Source organism: Nyctereutes procyonoides, unplaced genomic scaffold, assembly GCF_905146905.1.
Source record: "Nyctereutes procyonoides isolate TBG_1078 unplaced genomic scaffold, NYPRO_anot_genome, whole genome shotgun sequence".
NCBI classification, from domain to species: domain Eukaryota; kingdom Metazoa; phylum Chordata; class Mammalia; order Carnivora; family Canidae; genus Nyctereutes; species Nyctereutes procyonoides.
This window is the reverse complement of record NW_026575120.1, coordinates 46,360,194-46,382,551: the sequence shown is the minus strand read 5'-3', so window position 1 is coordinate 46,382,551 and position 22,358 is coordinate 46,360,194. Positions and strand designations below refer to the sequence as shown.

Genomic DNA, 22,358 nt, shown 5'->3' with positions numbered 1-22,358 from the left:
CGGGGCACCGGCTGGAGGTGCTGGGGCTGCGGGCGCGGGAGGCCCAGCGCTCGGCCCTGCGCACCGGGGCCGCCTGCCGGGTACTGCCCCCCCGGCCCCCCCCGCCCCCCCAGGCCCCCCCAGGCCCCCGGGCTGCCCGGCCCCGCCCCCGCTAGCTCCGCGGGCCGCGCCGGGTAAACCAGGAGGGGCAAGGGGAGGGGGAGGGGGAGGGGGAGGGGCGGGGGAGGGGGTCCGGGAAGGGGACTGGGAGGCGGGGGTGGGGCGTGGTCGGGGCGGCGGGGGGCGGGCGGGGGGCGGGGTGAGGCCGGCGGCGGCGGCGCGGAGGATGCCGGCGGGGGCCCTGGGGCTGTCCGCCCTGCTGCAGGCGGCGGAGCAGAGCGCGCGTGAGTGCCCGGCGCCTCGGGCCCCCCCCCCCGCCCCCCGTCCCCCCGCCCCTCCCCCACCCCCGCCCGCCGCGTCCCCGCCGGCCTCCCCAGGACCCGGGCACCTGCCCTCCCGCCCGCGCCCCCCCACGGCCGGGCCGTGCAGAGCCGGGGCCTGCCTGCGCCCCGCGCCCGAGTCCCCGTGGGCCCGGGTCGGTGGGGGCTCGCGGCCCGGGTCGCCCGCCGGGGCCCCGCCATCCGGGCGCACGTAGGCAACTCGCTTTAGCGCCCTTTCTGGTTTGAACTCGGTAACCCTTTCGGTGCCGCGGGGGAGGCCCCGCCCGCCGGGCTCCCTGCTGCAGGGGCGGCCTCCGCGGGTCCCGGGCGGGCGGGGGTTTGCTGAGCCCCCCCCCCCGCGCCCCTGCAGCCCGTGTTGGGGCCCGGGCCCTGCCTCAACGTCCCCCCCGGAGTGACCTGGTGCCTGGGCGCTGGGGGTCTCCAGTTGGCACCGCTGTCCCCGTGGGTGCCCGGGGCGCCCCGCAGGGGGTTCAGAGGCCCGGGCCGACCTGCAGGCCCCGGACCACACAGGACCCTCCCCGTAGCACCCCGCCCAGAGGCCCAGAGGCCCAGAGGCCGCGCAGACCTTGTCCTCTCCATCCCTCCCCGTCTAGCACCCACTAAGGCCTCCTCCTCGCTGCTTGGCCTAGGCGGGCGGGGACCCCACAGGCTTCTTGTGCCCAAGACCCTGCTTTACCTCGCTTCCTCGCTTCCTCAGGGAGGGGGTGTTGAGGGGAGGGGAGCAGGAAGGCCGGCTGGCCAGCACTCCCAGCACAGAGCCTGGCCATTCCCGGCCCTCCATCCAGACCTGCAGGGTTCCTACTGGGCAGTGCTGTGTTTCCACTACTTTCCCAGCTTTATGTGCCCATAAATCCATTTTAAACTTTAATATTGGAAACCCCAAGAGATGATCCTGTGAAAGGAGTACAGTGATTTGTGCATCTAGCAGTGCTGCGCGCCCACAAGCCCCCCCCCCACTGTCGCAGATTGGGAGTGCAGATCCTAACCTACATTTGTCTCTGTCCACCATGTTGCCCTGCCCTAGCATCCTCACAAATTAAAAAAATAAATCCCCAGAGAGGAGGATTAGCGTTTTTAAATGCACGTACCAGGTGCCAAGTACTTTTTGTGCGTGCTATCCTATGCAATCCAACAGCCCCTGTCTGCGACCCTGGTGTCTGGTGTTCTGGGACCCCCAGAAAGCCCTGGCGCCTTCATTCCACCTCACACCCGTCTAGAACGCCAGCTGGCACTGCCTGCTTCTGGGCTGGGTCAGTGGGAGCCCGGCTGGTGCTGGGGGCGGTCAGCATTGGCGGGTCCCTCAGTGTCCCCTCCCGCCTCCCGCTCACCCGCTTGTCTTTCCCGTCTCGGCCCACAGGCCTCTGCTGCGTGGTTCACTACTTCACCACGGGACAGCTCCTCTGGGGCTGGCTGGCCCTTGCTCTGCTGCTGCCGGGCTGCCTGGTCCAGGTTCTGAGCTACCTGTGGTTCCGGGCAGATGGACAGCAAGGTCATGGCTTGTTGGTCGTGCTACACCTCCTTCAGCTTGGCGTGTGGAAGCGGTAAGAGCGCGCAGCCCCCTCTCACCTGCAGGGCGTGATTTCCTAAGTGCAGTAGGAGCACATGCATCCTGCCCCGAGGGTCATCAATGTTCAGGTTTGGAAGAAAGCCCAAAGCCCCTACGTTGAACCCCCACTCGCATACAGGCATCCCCTCTTCCTTGAGCATTTCTGTCATCAGGAAGCACCTCCCAGAAGCAGCTGTGACCCTTCAAAACTTTTTTTTGTTTTGTTTTTGGCCAAATTCTGTCTTCCTCTTGTTTCATTTTATTGGTCAAGGCTTTGGAGCCATAGAAAGTGCCTCGCTTAGGGCAGTTGTATTTAAAGTCCTGCTACCGGCTGAAGAAGGTGACATGGATTTAGCCACAGACTAGGCCATGGAGCTGGCCTGGTGACATTTGCATCAAGGCCTTGTTTCAGGATGAAGCCATCTAGGAGCCAGGCCCATTTTTTTTTTTTTTCCATAAACAGAACAGCCTCAGTGGGCCTAGTGCCCAGTCTCCTTACCTGTGGCTCACCTCTGCAGGTACGATCCTGTTTTCACTGGGAGAACCCAGATCCCTGGTACCTGGAGTGTCTGGAGAGGTCTGTCAGTGAGCTTATTAAATGGCAAATTTCAGCTCTTAGCCACCTCATAATCCCATAGTTGTCAGGAATAAAAAAGGGGAGAAGAGTTTGGGGATTATTGAGGCCATGCGCTCACGTGTTCGTGAAGTCATAGATGCTCAGGATGGGAAGGGTGTTCAGGAACTCAGAGCACGTTAGCTCTCAGGCTGTGCTATCAGCTGTCTTGGTGGCTTATGCCTTCAGCCTGTCCCAAGGCTTTCTCTGGAGGAACTGAAATAAGTTTTCTGGTTTCTTAGCTGAATCGAAAGGAGGAATGACTCCTTTCCATACAGCGTAGAATCTCAAATAGGAGGTAGAGGACGCTTCTAATAAAGACATCGGGTAACCACCCCAGATTTGACTGGGCCCCTCAGAGCTGGAGCCCTCCATCTCTTGAAGGCACCAAAAGCACATCTGTAACCACAACAGTTTTGCCCAAAGCTGGGCCTTTGTGTCCAAGCAGTGTGGCTCCTCTGAAAAGATGGAACTCTTACTTGTGGGAGGAGAGCAAGGATGGTTTTTGCCTCAGACTCATCAAAGATTTGAGGTCCTACTGGGCACCTTCTACCACAGGAGAGATTGTCAGCCCCTTCCCTCAGCCCGGCCTAGTAGGAAACCCACTAAGGGCTGGGGTGCCCTTGAGGACAAATAACCAAATATTTGATAACTCAAAAGGAGAGTTGAGTGGATGCTAGTCACTTGAGAGAAGCTTCCAGACTAATTGCCCGAGAAGTCTGCCTTCTGGGACTATATAAGGGCCCTTCTGATCCAGTGCCTTCCGCTGGGATGGGGCTGTCTCAGGCCCACGATGCATCTGTATTCACTCTGTGGTGTCCACCTGTGACTCCACAGTCTTTTCTTCTCCATGCTCCCTCAAATTTAGTAAGTGGTGCTGTGTGTTTCTGATACGTATTAACACTAAAGTTGGATACAGGAAGAGAGTCATGAAAATTAGGCCTCAGGAAAAACAACTAGTCATCTGTATCTCTTTTTATTTTAAAAAATAAGGGGAATTTTAAAAATCCACATAATTTGAAAGGGAAAAAAAAAAAGATGAGAAAAGTCAGAAACAGTAATGATATGTCAGAAAACGGGACAAAGTGAAAATACACAGTTGTTCACAGCCACAAATTTGGTTCTAAGTTTTTTTTTTAATTCAGTGAGTTAGCATACAGTGTATTATTAGTTTCAGAGGTAGAGTTTAAAGACTCATCATCAGTTGTATGTAATGCCCAATGCTCGTTCTATCACGTGCCCTCCTTAATGCCCAGCACCCAATCACCCCATCCCAAAGCACAGCAAAGGAAAGAGTCGACAAAACCAAAAGACAACGGACAGAATGGGAGAAGATATTTGCAAATGATAGATGAGATAAAGGTCTAGTATCCAAGATCTATAAGGAACTTATCGAACTCAACACCCAAAACACAAAGAATCCAGTCAAGAAATGGGCAGAAGACATGAACAGATATTTCTCCAAAGAAGACATACCCATGGCCAACAGACACATGAAGAAATGCTCCTCATGACTCGGCACCAGGGAAGCGCAAATCAAAACTGCAATGAGATACCAGCTCACACCAGTCAGAATGGCTAAAATTAATAAGTCAGAAAATGACAGATGTTGGCTAGGGTGTGGAGAAAGGGGGACCTTCTTGCACTGTTGGTGGGAATGCAAACTGATGGAGCCACTCTGGAAAACAGTGTGGAGGTTCCTCAAAAGGTTGAAAATAGAGCTACCCTCTGACCCAGCAATTGCACTACTGGGTATTTACCCAAAGGATACAGTGATTCAAAGGGGCACCTGCACCCCAGTGTGCATAGCAGCGGTGTCCACAATAGCCGAACTGTGGAAAGATCCAAGATGTCCACTGACAGATGAATGGATAAAGAAGATGTGATATATATACAATGAAATATTACTCAGGCATCGGGGCCCTTGGTTGGCTCAGTGGTTGAGCATCTGTCTTTGGCTCAGGTCATGATCCCGGGGTCCTGGGATTGAGTCTGCATCTGCCTATGTCTTTGCCTCTCTGTGTGTGTGTCTCATGAATAAATAAATAAAATCTTACAAAGAAAGAAAGAGAAAAAGGGAAAAAGAAAAAAAAGAAAGATTACTCAGTCTTCAAAAAAAGAAATCTTAACATTTGCAAGGACATGGATGGAACTAGAGGGCATTATGTTAAGCAAAAATAAGTCAATCAGAGAAAGATAATTATTGTACGATCTAACTCATATGTGGAATTTAAGAAACAAAACCAAAGAGCATAAGGGGAGGGAGAGAAAAATAAAATATGGCTCCAAGTTTTATAAACAGCCCAGCAGGCACAAGAAGCTACATGGCTTGCAGTGTTTCTGAAATTTTAAAAGTGAACCAAACACACAAACAGAAGTCCACTGCCTTAGAAGAAAGCTTTGAAATCTGAAATAGAAAACAGCTGATCTATTCCTCATCCAGGATCTGGCCGTTTGGTTCCCACCAAGAAAACTGGTGACATGCTGTCTTTAAGCAAATCCACCCTGAATTTTGCAAGACTTTTCTTCAGGGCCTGCAAAGATGTTTCAGGAATGTGCAGTTTTGCAAAAGCACCTGTAGGAGGAGCCAAAACAATTGCTTTTTGCACAATCCTAACATTTAAGAATGGATCATTATAAAGTGACTTTATAATGTAATGCAGAAGCAGCTACTAATAATAGAAAAACCAACAAAACATGAACCTCTTGAGGCACAGTGGCTTATGAAAAATATAAGCACTGAAAACATGTATTTTTATTCCAAATAATATGTAGATAGTAATATATATTTTGCTATTTATATTATATTTATTCCAATAATATTTATTCCAAATAATATATATATTAAGTGTGACTCTATTCAACTGACCGTGCCATTAGTGACTACTTGTTTAAACAAAGTCAGCTACTTTTCTCCGTGTGGTGTTTATATTTCCACTATAATGCTACATGGTCCCAGCATCTTTTTAAAAAAATATTTAAGCCTATAAATTCATTTGGAACCTCAGCATGAAGTGATCAAGGAATACTCAATTCATCCCAACCTTAGGACCTGCCTTGGTTTAGAAATTTTTCTTTAGCAGAAGCTGAAAGTTCTTTTTTTTTTTTTTAAGATTTTATTTATTTATTCATGAGAGACACAGAGAGATAGAGAGAGAGAGAGAGAGAGAGAGAGGGAGGCAGAAATACAGGCAAAGGGAGAAACAGGCTCCCTCCAGGGAGCCCGATGTGGGACTTGATCCTGGGACTCCAGGGCCACACCCTGGGCTGAAGGCGGTGCTAAACTGTTGAGCCACCTGGGCTGCCCTCGGTATGCCCTTGTTCACGCGTGGAGATGCGTGTGGCAGTAGGGCCTGGAAACACGTGATGGAGATGTGGTCCTGAGTGAGGGCTAAGTGGGGACACAGCTGAAAGCAGGGAACTCCGCGGAGCAGAGAGGAAGTGTTCGCAGTGCTGAGGGCACAGCCTGGGGCGGTCGGGGACCAGCCACTCATCATCCCGGACCGCGTCAGGCCGCAGCAGACTTCCTGTGATCCTCCAAGTGCATTGGTGGAACCAGAAGTTCTGGGCCTGGGGCCCAGCCCCTGTACTTAGCACAGGCCTCCAGGTGACTAAAGCTCGAGTTTGGGAGGGAGCCCTAGCACGGGGTGGGGGGGGGGGGGCTGCACGCTGCAGGGAGGAGTTTGGGCATGGGAGACCCAATGGGAAGGTTCAAGCAAAGGATAACAGTCAAATGAGGCCCCTCGGGAGATGGCCGTGAGGACAGTAGAGGCAGTGGGCACAGTGCGGAGAGAGCAGGGGCCGGGCAGGCAGCCAGCAATGCAGGCCGGAGTCGGTGGGGATGTGGAATGAGCACCCCCAGGAGCCAGTGACCAGCCCTCCCCCTTCCCATAGCCGCCCCCCCCCCGGGCCCCCCTATGAGCCTGACCCAGTGATGTCAGCCTGATTTCCTCTTGCTGCCACGGGGTCCAGACGGCCCAGTCACAAAACCAGGTGGATTGCATCCCCCCCACCCCAACCCCAGCTCTTTGTTTCCTAGAAACGAGGCCCAAGCCACGTTCCTGAGGCTCCTGCTGTCTGCCCGACCTCACTGTCCCCAGCGGGGACCCACAGTTCAGCCCCGCCCATGCCACACGTGCTCCCTGACACCTTGCTCCCGTCCGCCCGTCCTCTCCTTTGCCGGGAGCCCTCGCTGACCACCTCCTCGGGCCCCAGACTCTATCCCCCGGGGATCCGCGGCTCCATTAGATCCGATTTTCTTCCTGCTTAAACTTCGCGGGCGTACAGTTTCTTCCCCCCGCGGGCTTGGGGCTCCCGGGCCAGTCTCCCCTTTCCTCTGGGCCTACCTCTGTGGTCTCCAGCAGGTGGCAAAACCCGCTGAGCGGGCCAAGGCCTCAGCGACCTCGGGAGAACACATGGCTCGGGCCTGGAGGGAAAGCTGCAGCCCCTGATGCTTAGTCAGGACCTTCTTGGTTGTCCTCATTGTTGGGGTTTTCTCTTGACATGATGTTCGTGTCAGAGATCACGGCTTCAAAGACTCAGCAAGAAATCCGCTCACTCTGGGATTCCGGATCATGAAAAAAGAGCACTCCTCCTGGGGCACCTTTCCTGAGCCCTGGGAGCCAGGGTTAAACCCCTTTCAAAGGGGGCCCCCGTCCTCTCTGGCCCCTGACCCATTGGCCTGGGATCAGAGTGGGGCCTGTCGCCGGCACAGCCAGAGTCCAAGGGGAACCCTTGAGGGGAGCTTTCCAGGGGACCTTAAGGTGCAGCCTGCTCTGACTCAGGAGCAGGCGACTACAGTGACCTCCCTCCGGTTCTTCTTCCCTGGGAGAGGCAGGGGCAGGTGTGGTCAGCAGCCCTGGCCCTGCCCTGAGCGCGCTGCTGGCCGGGGGCGCACCGGGGAGGAGCCTGCGCCACAGCCCCAGGTCCACGGCACCGAGTGGGCCTGGCGGTGGTTTCATCTTGGCGGACGCTACACGGCTCCTGGGGTGGCAGGGGGTGGGGACCCACGCCCCTTCCAGCAGCCTCGGGAGCCCAGCCACAGGTCCTGGGGTGGGTGTATGGGAAGCAGAGTGAGACGGGAACCCTCCCAAGCTTCCCTGATGTTGAGTCCTTCCCTCGGCCGTAGGGAGGTGGCCCGGCCTGGGGGGGCTGCTGTGTCCCCGTGGCGCGTGACCACTGGCCTCTGGGCCGCCTGCCTCCGGAGATGAGGCCCTGCACGCCCCAGCCTCCTATTGGCGTTGTGCACGTCACCTGGTTCCCGTGGCCCTTGATGAGGACCCCATGCCCGCTCCCTGCGTCCTGCGTCTGTCCGCCCAGCGTCTCCTGCCTCTCCCTCTCCTGTGGGCCCCTGAGTGGGGACGGTCCCCGGGCTCTGTGCGTGCGCCCCCACTGTCCCGCCACAGTGTCCCCGGGCCACCCGGGCCTACGCACAGCCACAGCCACTGCCTGCCCGTCCCCGAGTCTCACACATCACCGTCACCCAGGCCCCTCTCTGCCTCGCTTCCGAGGACGCGTGTCCTCCCCACCAGACCGGCTCCCACACACGAGTGTGCCGCGGAGGCTGGAAGCCCAGCTCTGCTTGTCGGCCGCCGGGTCCCCGTCCACCTTCACCTACCCCTTCCTGCCGTCCCCGCCACTCCCTCGTCACCCGAGCTGCATCACTTCGCTTCCTTCCTCCAGCACGCGAACATGGTGACACACGCGTAGGGATGTGGCGTGTGCACACGCACACACGGCAGATGGTACAACAGGCGGGGGGTGGCTCGCACCCCGGAGGACGGAAGCGCCCGGTTCCTGGGCTGCGGACGGTGACCCTGCTGGTGCTCCCGCGGCCTTCCCCGGGCATGTGAGCGAGGGCTCGGAGCGCCAAGGGCAGCGGCCGCTCTTCCCCCTCGGACGGGCGCTGCTCCCATCAGGGGACACCTGCTGCCCTCACCCAGCCCCGCTGACCCCCCAGAGGCCCCCCCTTCTGAGACTGTCCCCACGTCCCCGGAACAGAGCTTCCCAGAGGAGTTCAGGAGGGGGCAGCCCCCGCAGGCCTGTCGGGCCACTCTGTCCCTCGCCCTCCCCCCCACGTGGGGCATAGTGGGCCTCCGGCCAGCCCCCCGCAGCAGGATGGCCCTCGCGCAGCTGGGCTAGGCCTGACGACTTGAGGGTGCAGCCCGAGGCGGGGCCCTGCTGTGGAGACAGGGCAGCTCGTGCGGTGGGACGCCCGACTCTCGCAGCCAGGAGGCAGGCAGGGGTGTGGGGCCTCCCGTTTAGGCTGCTCCCCGCCCCGGTTCTTCCTCAGGCATTGGGACGCTGCGTCCTCCGCTCTGTCGAAGGAGGGGGAAGCCTCCCGCCGCGACCAGCTGCTGCTGCAGGAGGCCGACCTGTCTGCCCTCCGCCTTCTGGAAGCCCTGATGCAGACCGGGCCCCACCTGCTGCTTCAAACGCATGTTTTCCTCGCCTCAGACTTCACAGAGCTGGTGCCAGGTGAGAAGAGTTCACCCCCCGCTCCCCACCCCGCCCCGAGTCCAGACCCTCTGACCTCTGGAGGGGACTAGAAGTGGGCGCCTGACTAGTGAGGCCTGGGCTTCCAAGACGGCCCCTGCTTGGGACAAAGAGGGCAGCCCGCACTCAGCAGCACGAGACGGTGGTTGGGATCAGCCCTTGCATGGGGTCCGTCCACACAGCAGAAAGTGTAGGTGGCCGCGTTACCTTGAAAACAGCCTGGGGAGGGGCCCACGCTGCTCCTTACAGGGCCAGTACGTCCCTTTCTCCCCTGCCCTCTGGGCGCAGCCAGGCGCTGGGCCCCGAGAGCCTCGTGGACACAGAGCGGCTCTGGCCTGCAGACATGAGTCCAGCCTGCGTGTGCGACGGCGAAGGCTCGCTCTGCCTCTCTCTCTGTCTTCTTTTCTCTTGGACACTTCCCGATTCTCCCCCAGCATCCTCCTCCTCCTCCTCCTCCTCTGTGCCGAGCGTCCGCTCTTGTGTGCGCTTTCACGACATACATAAAAGTGACGACTGCGCGGTCCTCCTGTCGTCCTTACTGTGTGGCCTGGCACCATTTATGTCCTGGTTTTATTTCTGGGACTAAAGCTCCTGTGTAGGCACCTGGGGGAGGGAATATGGTGTTCAGGGCTGCCCGGCTGCTTGGGCTGAGACATCGGGGGCCAGGAAGGAAGCGCCCCCTCGCTTGCTGGGGCGCAGCGCCCACCACGTTGCAGAGGAGGGACCTCCCATGTGTCCCCACGTCTGTGCACAGAGTTGTCCTGCTACCCGGCTACCGGGGTGCTTGGTGAGGGACGCCCCTGCAAAGCCGGGTTTCCCGGTGAGCTTAGCCGTCCGCTTCCCTTGCAGGGGTGAGCGCCCTGTGCTCCTGGGCCGCGCTGTCCTGGGCTCTGGTGTGCTACGCTCGCCTCGCAGGCCTCCTGAAGCCGGGCCGCCTGCCCGCCCCGTGGGCCGCCCTCTTCTGCCAGCAGCTCTGGAGGATGGGCATGCTGGGGGCCCGTGTCCTCAGCCTGGCCCTCTTCTCCAGAGCTTACCACGCCTGGGTCCTGGTGGTTGGAGGTAAGCGGCGCTTCTGGTCGAGCTGCCACTTGTGGCGTCACAAACCGCCCCCCAGAACCTCATGCCTTAAAGTCACCGTTTGCGACCAGGAACCTCGGGTCTGGGGGGGGCTCACCGGGCACCTGGCAGCATCGCAGGTGGGTGCGGTAGGATGCTGGCTGTCTGGACTCCTAGGAGGCTGCCCAGGGCTGCCGTGCACACAGCGTCTCGGCTCCTGGGCCCCGTGCCCTGGGGTGCCTCCTGGGCCCCTTCTCGGCAGCAGAGTCCGCGGACCTGTGACGTGGCTGCTGGGAATTCGAGGGGGACGCGACGGGAGGCTCCCAGTCCCTTCACACTGGCCCAGCCGTGGGTCAGCACGGCTGCCGCCACCCTCTGCCCGTCAGAGTGGTCAGGCCCAGTCCAGACTCAGGAGCGTGGGGTCAACTCTGGCCCCCACGGGTGTCCAGGGAGGTAAGGAGCATGGGTGCCTGTCTTTGGGGATCTGCTCCCATAGCTTTTTATTTTTTTTAAAGATTTTATTTATTTATTCATGAGAGACACAGAGAGAGGCAGAGACCCAGGCAGAGGGAGAAGCAGGCTCCCTGCAGGGAGCCCGATGCAGGACTCGATCCCAGGACCCGGGGTCATGCCCTGGGCTGAAGGTGGTGCTAAACCGCTGAGCTACCTGGGCTGCCCACTTTTTATTCTTTTTAAAGATTTTATTTATTTACTCATCAGAGACACGGAGAGAAGCAGAGACACAGGCAGAGGGAGAAGCAGGCTCCCTGCAGGGAGCCCGACGCGGGACTCGATCCCAGGACCCCAGGGTCCCGCCCTGAGCCGAGGGCAGACGCTCCACCGCTGAGCCCCCAGGCGCCCCTGCTCCCATACCTAGATAGCCGAGCCCTCGGCGCCCTGCCCGCCCCGGGGCCCCCCTGCAGCTGCCGTGGGGCCTGCTCGGAGACCCTGCTCTGGATCACGGGCTGGAATCTTTCCTGTAGAGAAACAGGCACAGGGTTCTGCCTGACCTGACCCCATCCAACGGCAGACGGCACGCACTGTAGCTTCTGAAATCCCTCCAGGAGTCCTTCTGAACGCCGGATTTGGGGCCTCTTCTCTGTTTCCAGGAGGGCATCTCCACCCAGCCAGCCCCCCGCCCCCAGCTCAGTCTAGCCGCACGGAGTGCGGACAGCAGCCCCGCAGGGGTCCGGGTGTCCCCTGCCACGGACAGCTGTCTCCTCTGGCCGTCAGGGCGTACGCTGTGCAGGAAGGAACGGTGTGCTCGTGCTGCGAGAGGACAGGAGGCGTTGAGAACTGTTCCGACGTGAGCCCCGATTGAGCATGAATACACCTGTTGGCGGAAAGGAGAAACTCCTGAAACTGTGCTCCCAAAGATAGATTAGCTGTTTTACCCATTTTTAAAAAAATTCAGCTCAGACTTCAGGGAGATATTATTCATCTTAAAATACAGGAATGAACTTGACAGCTGGCCCACGTGCAGCCCGTTCCTTGGGACGCAGAGGCCGTTGGCTCTCGAAGCGGTGACTAAACACCTGGGGAGCCTCGAGGTTTCCGTCTCCTCCGGGAACTAGAAGTGCTGGGCGCCCGGAAGTGACGATGGGGAGGTGTCAATGAAGCTAGTCTCTGTTTTCTCGTCCCCAAATCAGTTCCCTGCCCTTTATGAGGCTCAAATGAGATAATCCGGGCAAAGATAAAAGGTATTGGTTTGCTGTGCTCCTGGAATCTCCTCTGGGCTTTGAGCGGCCTTCCCGGAGGCCGAGTCAGGTGTGGTCAGAGCAGAGAGGACCGTGTCCTTGCCTCGCCCCCTCCCCACCTCCCCACCTCCCCTCCCGCACCCTGACGCCCTCGGCCCGCCTCCTCCAGGTGCCCACTGGCTGGTGATGACCTTCTGGCTTGTGGCCCAGCAGAGTGACGTCGTCGACAGCACCTGCCACTGGAGGCTGTTCAATCTGCTCGTGGGGGCCGTGTACATCCTTTGCTACCTCAACTTCTGGGACAGCCCGTCCAGACACCGGATGGCCATGTTCTATACGGCAAGTGTTGGCGAAAGCGAGAAAGTGCTTTCTTGATGCCTGATTTTACTGGTTTTGTGTGTTCCGAGTGCATGTGTGTGTGAGTGTGCGTAGTCATGCGCGCATATCTCTGTGACCAGCAACAGCTTGGTCTTAGGAAAAATTCTAAAAGGAATTACTGTCTTGAACAAAGATGACAAGCTCTGAATCCATGAGTACCCCCTTTGGGGTAAATTGTGCTGTGCGGGCAAAGAGAAAGTAGTAGTAGTAGTTGTTGTTGTTGTTGTTCTAAAAGCCAAAAAACTGCAGAGTATTTGGAAATCCACGTTCTAAGGAGGATGGGGCTGGAAGCTTGGAGCAGCTCTGCTTCTAATGGTTAGTGGCTTTGCTTAAATAATGGAAACCGTGTCCCCAAGGTCAAAGCAGGAAGGTCTGGGATGCTTCTTTCACTGATTCACTCAACAAAAGTATGAAGCATGTGAATTTCTGTAGGTTCTGTGCTAGGACTTATCCCCACCCTCCTGCGGCTTCTTGTTCTTGTCTTCAGGGCCTGGGAGTAATGATGGAATCAGTAGTAGATGCTAACGTTCTGGGCAGGATCATCATGCACCAGATGCCATCCTAAGCTCATCAACTGTCTTATTTCTCACAATACTCAATGAGACGAAACCCATTTTACAGATGCAGAAACTGAGGTGTAAAAAGCCAGGCATCCATGGAGAAAGGGGAACCCTCTTGAACTCTTGGTGCGGATGCAAGCTGGTGCAGCCACTCTGGAAGGCAGTGTGGAGGGTCCTCAAAAGGTTGAAAATAGAGCTACCCTATGACCCAGCCATTGCACTACGGGGTATTTATTACAAATGTAATGATCTGAAGGGGCACCTGTACCTCAATGTTCATAGCAGCAGTGTCCACAATAGCCAAACTGTGGAAAGAGCCCAGAAGTCCATCAAAAGATGAAAGGATAGAGAAGATGTCTATACATACAACGGAATATGACTCAGCCATCCAAAAAATGAAATGTTGCTATTTGCAATGACGTGGATGGAACTTGAGGGTATTATGCTGAGCGAAACCAGTCAATCAGAGAAAGACGGTTATCATATGATCCCACTCGTGTGGCATTTAAGAAACAACACAGAAGATCATAGGGGAAGAGAGGGAAAAAATGAAACAAGATGAAATCAGAGAGGAAGACAAACCAAGAGAGACTCTGTAGGAAGCAAACAGAAGATTGTTGGAGGTGAGGAGTTTGGGGGGCTGGGGTCGCTGGGTGACGGGCATGAAGGAGGGCACGTGACGGGATGAGCACTGGGTGTTATATAAACTGATGAATCACTGACCTCTACCTGAAAGTAATACTAAAAAATTAAAAATAAATAAATCTAGGACCTCTGATGTTTGGAGCACATCGGTTTATAACTGTTACCTCTTCTTGGTGGATTGACTCTTCTATCAATAAAGTCTTCTCTGGTTCTTGTCACAACAACCACCACCAAAGTCAGGCATCTAGTGAAACAGAGGCAGTATTCCAATGCAGCTGGTCTGATGCTGCGAGGCCAGCCGTAACCAACAGGCCACTGGCCGGGCAAGCGCAGCCAAGCGTGTTCCAGCCGGGAGGGCCTCGGGCCCCCACTTCTCAGCCTGGCCGGGGGTCTGAGGCACTCAGGGAGCTTTGGACGTAGATCGCAGGTGCCTTGCCAGTGATTCTGGCCCAGCGGGTCTGAGTGGGGCCCTGGCATCAGTGCCTCAGAAGCAGTGCCAGGTGGTGCCCACGGGCAGCCTCACTGGGAAGGCCTCCCCTTACCTTCTCCCTTGCAGCGAGGGAGACCGGCCTCGGGATGAGTTGGGAACACCCTGGAAAGCCAGGTTTGACCTCTTGCCCTCGTTACCAGCTCCCTTGTGCATGTACAACCTCCTCCGTGTGCTGGAAACGGATTCAGGGACCGGAGTGTGGGCAGATCGAGCCTCCGTGGCCCCAAAGACATAGACCCATGAATGCAACCTCTGTGACCAGAGAAATGATGGTCCCCAAACCCCAGGAACATAAGAGGCTGAGAGAGGAGCATCAGAGAAGGCTTTACAAAAGGGGACATTCGAGCTGGTCTCGGGAGATGAGCCTGGTTGGCCTGAAGGAAGGGTGGAGAAGGCGGTAGGGGCATGTCAGGCAAAGCTGCAGAAGCAAAATAAAGACCCAGGGAGCCCGAGGGGACGTAGTGCGCATGCATATCTTGATGATGGGGGGCAGTGTTCTTGCAAGTTAGAGCAAGGTGCTCCCCGCGGCCAAGCGGGGAGGGTGATCTGGAATGTTTGTGCTTCAGAGAGACAGCCCGCGGGTCCTTGAGGAGGCAGGGCTGGACGGCAGAGGAAGGATTTGTAAGCACAAGCTTTCTAACCTAACGGGTCTAAGGCGGGGTTCACGGCCTGTCTCTCACCGGATTTCTGCTGGAACACAGAGTGAATCTTCCTGGCAGTGCTAGCTTTCTTAGGCAGAGGCTTAATTGGGGCCAGCTCATCACCCTAGGGATGCAGCCTTGAGTTGTTGGGAGCTGTTTGACTGTTCAAGTCTCTTAGTGTGTGCGGGGTGGGGGAAGGGAGGCCGACAAAGACATTCGTGCTACGTGACTGCAGTTTTTAGAGGCCAGGCTTGAGGCCGAGTCAGGAAGAGGGCTTAGCGATGCCTATCTGCGTCAGGCTTGGTCAGGGAGTCTTCATCGGTGGAACGTCCCTGTGTTGGTCAGGGTTCTCCAGGGAAACAGAACAAACAGGATTTATAGACAGAGGTAGGGGGAGATTTATTAGGGGAATTGGCTCATGCAATTTTGGAGGCTGAGACAGGCCATGGTACCTGCCTCCTGCAAGCCAGAGAACGAGGAAAACGTGGTGTGATTCAGTCCGAGTTCAAAAGACCAAGAAACGGGAGCTCCGATGACCAAGGACAGGGGAAGATGGATGTCTCAGCTCAAGAAGAGAGAGAACTTGTCATTCCTCCACTTTTTTGTTCTATTCGGACCCTCAACAGATTGGATGGGGCCCCCCTGTACTGGTGAGGGGGTGAGGGTCATGTTCTTTACTCAGTCTATGGATTCGAATGGGAACACCTGCACAGACACACCCCAAAATAACGTTTTACCAGGATCCGGGCGTCCCTCAGCCCAGGCGGGTTGGCCCATGACGTTAGTCAGCACAGTCATCGTGGGGGCAGCATGTTGGAAGAGGACTCTGCAAAGGAAAACTGGGGACTCATTGTAAACAAGATGGCTCGCACCGTCAAGGGGTGGGGTCTTGAGCACCCCAAGGTGAGATGGGGCTACGTTCAGGTGTGTTAGGGATGACATGGTCTGACCTGAGAGGAAGCAGGTCATCTGGCAGTGGCTTGGAGGAGAGGTTGTGGACAGGGAATGGAAGACAGAGGAAACTGTAGGACCCAGACAGAAGCGATAGGATCACGACTATGAAAATGGCAAGGGGTTGGAGACGAACTTAAGAATGTGACTCAGCGGGACCAGATAGCTGATGAGCTGCGCAGTTGATTTAAAGAGTAGAGAGGGATGGGGCCGATGGAGAGGGGCATTCAGTACTGAAATAATGCCTGCTCGTCCTTCGAGACGGTGCCACCCACGCCCCAAAGGCCTGGGGAGAGTGGGCATTCTTAGGATGGTTAAGTTGCTTTCAGAATGCTTTTAATTCTCTCCTGGTTTGACTGCAAGGTCATGACCTGAGCTGAAACCAAGAGACAGACACATAACCCACCAAGCCACCCAGCTGCCCCTGGTTTCCAGTTTTTATATATGTAAGAATATTTTTCAGAATAAGGAAATAAAATGGACATAATTAGAAGATGGTATGTTTAGGGCAGCCCGGGTGGCTCAGCGGTTTAGCGCCACCTTCAGCCCAGGGCGTGATCCTGGAGACCCGGGATTGAGTCCCACATCGGGCTTCCTGCATGGAGCCTGCTTCTCCCTCTGCCTGTCTCTCGTTCTCTCTCTCTCTCTCTCGTTCTCTCTCTCTCTCTCTTGTTCTCTCTCTCTCTCTCTGTCTCATGAATAAATAAATAAAATCCTAAAAATAAAAAAAAAGAAGATGATATACACCATGTATGAGGCATTAAGAAAAACTGAATTGTCATGCCCTTGGGCCAATAGTCTTCGACAGCCTTGCGTGGTTGTTCATGGGCACCATTTTAACTCCAGGAAAGTCAAATAAATAAAATATTAAACAAACAAACAAACAAACAAAAAGAAAAAAAACAGCCGAACTAGAAATCCAAGTTAAGAAGCCAGCCTGGCCGAGGGGGGGCCAAGAGCCTTCTGTAAAAGCTGCCACCGTACCGTGGTGGACGGCGGGCGAAGGCTCCATGCTCGGCCAGCAGGAGAGCCTCCCCTTACTGAGGCCAAGTTTACCTTTAAAGCGGCAAATAATCGAAAAAGCCATACCAACGTCGTTCTGGAAGTTTGTGATGCTAGTTTACTGGAGCGCAGTGGCAGGGTGAGCCGTGCAGATACGTGCGATGATCGCATTATAAAACTGGTACACGGGGACAGTGAAGGTGTGGACATGACATGTGTGCGGTTGGAAGTGTGGAAGTGGCCGTCTCCTCCCTCCGCCCTGCCTGACTCGGGGAGGGGACCGCCGTGGCCTCGGGGGCTGCGCCCGTGCATCCCCCGTGCATCATGACTCTGCGGATGCTTTAGTGACCTGCTCTGAGAACTGGGGCCAGAGACGCTCCTTCAGACCTTGGCCCTGCTTCTGGGGGGCCCGGTGGGCTGTGGGCATCACCCCAGCGGGCATCGCGGACAGAGCCTCCAAGGCTGAAGGACACTGTCCCCGAGGCCACGCACACCCAACCAGGGTGCTGACTCTCCCTTTGGTCTCGTAGATTATGCTGCTGGAGAACATCGTCCTTCTGCTGTTGGCCACCGACTTTCTCCAGGGCGCCTCCCAGACCAGCCTGTGGACCATCGCTGGAGTCTCGTCTGGATTTCTGATTGGTAAGGCCCGGTGTCGCCTTCCTGCTGCCCCCTCCTCCGGCCAACTCTACAGTGCACTAACTCTAAGAGCTGGAATGTGCTCAGAGGGGTCAGGGGGAGGGACGGGTCAGGTGCAAAGCACCAAAGGGAGCAGCAGGATGTCCACACCAGGGCCTCAGAGCTGAGCCCGGCCTTCCTGTGCCGTGCTGGACTGTGCTCGGACCCGCTGGACCCAGACTGTCCACTTCTATCCTAAAGGACTCATGGGTGGGGCCCCCTGTCCCCGGGGTTCTGGCTGGGGTCAAGCATGCGACTTCCCGTCCCTTCGACCCCAGCATCCTAGCCTTGGGGGAGGGTCAGAGCGGGGTCCCCAGAAGTGACACCACATGCTATCTACCAACAAGAGCCCTAGGACATGGGTGCTGCATTACGCCCAGGTCAGACCTGAGGAGGGTGGCACAGAGGAGGTTAGGTAGTGTCCCCTAATCAGACATTCTGTAGGCGGTGGACGAGGGATTCACACGCTGCTCCCATGCGGCCTCCAGGACGGTGCCTGGCAGGCTTGGATACTTAGCTCAGTTTTATGAATGAAGGACTCCAGGTGCTGAGCCCCCTGTCCCCCCCCCCCCCAGCTGACAGACGAGCGTAAGCTTGAAAAGGAGCCACCCTCTGCACTTGGGAAACAAAAATTAAAGAGAGAGGAGAGATGTTTTCATTCTCAGTAACCCAAGGCAGAGGGAGCAGGGAGCCGGGGGCAAGGTCAGCTGGGGGCCCAGATGGCCTGAGATGGTGGGTGAGCTACCGTCAAGGTGCCCAAGCTCTAAAGCAGACAGCCCTGGCTCACATCCTGACCCCCTTGACCAACATTTATTGAGCACCTACTGCATGCCAGCCTGGGTTTGCAGCCCAGAGCCCTGTGAATGACGCGGCCTCGCAGAAAGGCTACTCATTAAATGCATGTACTTGGACTTGCCTGAGGAGGGGGGTGAATTGCCCAAATTTTTGACCTCGGGTAGCTCATTATAAAAGAAGGGGCCGTCTCCCCACTGGCACAGTGAGAATTCAGAATCATGTGTGGAAGCGGTTGGAGGGGTCACTGCGGAGCCAACACTCCTCCACGGGAAGGCTGTCTCCATGCCCCAGCTGGAGGCCTGCTTTGTCACCCCCCCACGCCTCATCCCCCCAAAAGTCCTCAGGCAGGATCGGAGGGATCATTGTTCCAGGCCCCCCAGCTCCACACACCGCAGTCTGCCAGCCCCCTTGCGGCTCCTGCCCGCCTCTACTTCAGGTAATTCAGCAAGAAATGCTGTTTATAACGAGCGCCCTGAAACCAGGCACTTGATCTAGTACAACAGGAAACTGGAAATAACGTGGGAGGTTACTGGAATGCTCTGTTAAAGAAATTATTGCCGTAGTCAACACTTCTGATCAAAATAAATTAAACTGACAACAATGTGATTAAGATGTTTATGCACAAAGGAAGTGTTGTTGCTGCTCATGGAAATTCCTTGATATGGGTTTTTGATGAATATGTTTGACCTTTCCTTGGGTTTCCTTGGGTTTCCTCTTGTTTTTGAGGTTATTCCTTACCTCCCCCCCACCCCCAGTTTTGGACTCCATCAGCTGGCGTGTGGATGGCTGCATTCTGAGTATTTGATCCAGTTATTTGAAAGCAAAATCAGCATTTCTACTGGACATCACACACACGCAAACACACGCATACACGCACACACGTGCACGTGTGCCCACACACACCCAGAAGGCTCAGCTACAGCTGCCCTAGAGAAAGAAGTCATGGTATCCATAGGATTAAACTTTGTTATTACTTGGTTCAGTTTAGAAACATTTGCAGCTTGTAGAAGCTGGAGCCTCCTTAACTTCCCCCCAGATATCCAGTTCTGATGCTTCAACAACAGTCCTGGGGTTTTTTGTTTTGTTTTTCTGTTTTTAAAGATTTTATTTGCTTATTCATGAGAGAGGCAGAGACACAGGCAGAGGGAGAAGCAGGCCCCCTGCAGGGAAGCCCATGCGGGACTGGATCCCAGGACTCGGGGTCACACCTGAGCCATAGGCAGATGCTCAGCCACTGAGCCACCCAGGTGCCCCCAGTGGTGCTGTTGTGGATCCCATTTATATTCCTCTGTCCAGGATTCCAGACTCTGGAATTCTCCAGCCGCGGGGAGGATGCGGGATGCAACACAGCGTCACCACGTGCGCTTCTCTGTCTCCTTCTCCAGGCAGCGTGTCGCTGGTAACTTCCTATGGGCTGCTCCGTCCTCCGTCTGCAGGCGGCCTGGGGGGCCGTGGCGTCGCTGCGGGGGATGGAGCGGACGCGGAGTCCTGTCCCCAGGGCCCGGCTCCAGCGCGGGGAAGCCCAGGCACAGGCCAGGAGGACGGCGGCGAGTTCACCACACTGGGGAGGGCCCCCGGCCCACAGTGGGGATCCCCAGAGGCCGGGCTGGAGAGCCTGACCGCTCGGGAGGACCCTTTCTTCAGTCACCATCACTGGCTGTTGCTGAAACTTGCCCTGAAAACAGGGAACATGTCTAAGATCAACGCAGCCTTTGGAGAAGACAGTCCTGGCCGCTTTGGTCCCCCTGCCCGGGGGGTGGGCCAGCACTCCACGCAGCACGGGAAGCCCCTGTTTGCCCAGCAAGAGCTCTCCCCGTCACCCCCCGGCCCCCAGGCCTTGGAGAAAGGCTCTGGCCTTCCAGGTGTCCTGAGCGCAGAAGCCGACCTGCTGGAAGCGTCCAGTTTCGCGTCTCTGGCCGGCAACAAGCACGACCAAGCGCCCGGCCAGAAGTGGCCACCTGCCCCGACGCAGGGCCGCCCGGGGGAGGGAGCCAGCACAGCTTCTCCGCTGCAGGGCAGGGCTGCAGGGGCGCGGACAGGAGCACAGGGCCCGGAGGGCTCCACGCGGGACTTCAGCGCCACGGCCGAGGGGGGCCTGTCCCCGCAGCAGGAAGGCGGGCAGGCCACTCCGCGCACCTGCGCCCCGGGCAGGAGGCCACGGTCCCCACCTCAGCCGGCCCCTCGGCCCTTTCCTGCCGCCGTGGCCGACATCAGCCCAATCCTCCGCCTGGGCCCCTCTAGAAGCTTCGTGGGCACAGCCCCGGGCAGCTCGGAGCGTGGGGAGCAGCAGGAGCCCATGACGGACCGGAACCTTCCAGAACCGCTGTCCCTGCCAAAGCGGAGCCTGTGGCCCGCAGACCAGCCTTGCCTCACGTCCACTCCCAAGTGTGAGCCTGCCCGCGGGGCTGCAGCCAGAGGCCCGGCTCACCACCTGGCCGGGTGTCTTCATATGAGCCCGGCCCGGCGGGTGGGACAGCAGGCGGGCCACCCACTGTGCCTTGAGACCCGAGAATCCCATTTCTGACACCCGCACCCCCGGCGCATCTCCCTCTGGATCTCGGTTTGCACAAGTGGAGCCCGAGGGACTGGACCAGGCCATTTGTGAGCTCCCCTGCAAACACATACACGTGTGCACAGGCACACGCGCCCGTCAGAGTCGGGGGAGGACACACAGAGGGGCGTCCAGTCAAAGTTGCCTGCTTCTCTTAGGAACCGTATGATCCCATTTTATTTTATTTCACTTTACTTTTGCTGCTGTGGCTTCTAGGAAACTCAAAGGCAAAGCCTGAGCAGAACTCTGGTTCTGTTTCCATCCGGCTTCTTACTACAGCTCCCTTCTCCCGACACTGAGTGGTCATTAACCTCTTGAAAACGTCTTCTTCCTGCATTCTTCCATGAAACCTCGTAGGAGGATGATGCAGAGGAGAAAGCGGTGCTTACAGTCATCGGCCTAAGTGAAAATGCAAATATCCTGAGACTCCTCTAGCAGGAAAAAAAAAATTATTATTATTATTATTTTTTTTTTTTTTTGCTAAATACTCAGGCCTCCTTCCCCCAGGCCAGCCGGCCGGCAGCTGAGTCAGGGGGCTCCTCTCCTCCCCTGACCCCCACATGGTCCCCCCGCTCTGGTCCATGTGCGAGGCTCCCTGTGAGCTCAGCTCTCCCCTGAAATGGGTTCCTGAGGACGGGTGTTTCCATCCTCTCCATGGGCCTCCTTCTGAGCTGGTTTGAAAAGCACAGTCCCAACCCACTGACGCAGGAGGCCGTGCAGACACGGACGGCGGGGCGCTGCCGGCGGGTGGTCCTTTCTGCCTTGACAGAACACCTCTGGGTCCAGGGACACTATTCAGGCCCCAAGAGGCCACGTAGGGGGACTTCGCAGTGAGCGGCCAGGCTGTCGTCATCCCTGCTGGACACCAATGGGGGATGGCAGACGGTGACTCAGGACTTCGGGGACGGCAGGTAGCCCTAGGAGCCCCGGGCCGCTGCCCGGGAAGGGGTGTCAGAGAGAAACCAGAGCTGGACAGCCTCAAAAGCAGAAGCTATCAAGGACTATTGCAGTAAGGGGTTAAGAGGAAAGCCCACATGGGACTCAGTCCCGGGTACAGCGTGGATGGTTGGGGCCTGACGGCCAAGGAGCAGGGAGGGGGCCAGGGGGTGGAAGTCTCCTGAGGGGTAAGGGCCAGGCTCTGGCTAAAGCAGCCAGAGAGGATTCAGGCGACGGCAGGCCAGGGGCCCCACATCACCTGGGGACGGCCCGGGGAGCTGGACCAGGTGCACACGGTGGTCGGACCTCCGGCGCGAGGCCTCTGCTCACGTCGACTTAGCAGGATTCTTGCTAAGCCTGGACAAAGCAGAGAGAAACTTGGAAGGAGACCTCGGTGAGAAGTTCGGGGGGGGGGGGGTTGAGTAGGGTTTGCTCAAGGGGAGGCTCTTTGTCAGGAAGGCGTGGGTTGCGGCCTTGGGGACTCTGCCCAGGACAGGAGAAGGCACTTCTCTGAGCCAGGACGTCTAGCCTGTCACCCCCTGTGTGGGGGCCCAGCGGGGACCAAATGCCCTTGCTACCTTGAATCAGCGACCAGACGGTTCCACCTCATCACACCCCTTGTCTCGGTCTTTGCGGTCGGGGTCCTTGGGGCACCAGTGAGACACACAGAGGGAAGGACCAAAGCCCTGGAGGTCGAGAGCACCAGGTGGAGGGGAGGGGTGGGCCCCCCTGCACGTGGCCCCTCACAGCCAGGGGGTGCGAACCCCTGCAGGCGGCCCAGGGACCGGTCGGAGAAAGGGCTCGGAGGGTGTGGGCTTCCTACCTCCGTCTCCGCACGGCCTCGTCTGCGGCAGGTATTCGACCTCGTGTGCTTCCGACAGAAG

The 22,358-nt window shown here is 57.1% G+C and overlaps 1 protein-coding gene across 1 annotated transcript; it reads left to right on the top strand.

Moving 5' to 3' along the window:
- Positions 1–325: 325 nt before the first annotated feature.
- On the top strand, positions 326–20,911 carry XKR5 (XK related 5). Its single transcript, XM_055335359.1, has 7 exons — positions 326–383; positions 1,798–1,981; positions 8,892–9,076; positions 9,944–10,153; positions 12,017–12,186; positions 17,045–17,156; positions 19,373–20,911. Exons 1-7 carry the CDS (start codon positions 326–328, stop codon positions 20,509–20,511), a joined length of 2,058 nt encoding a protein of 685 aa, XP_055191334.1. The 3' UTR covers positions 20,512–20,911.
- Positions 20,912–22,358: the final 1,447 nt, after the last annotated feature.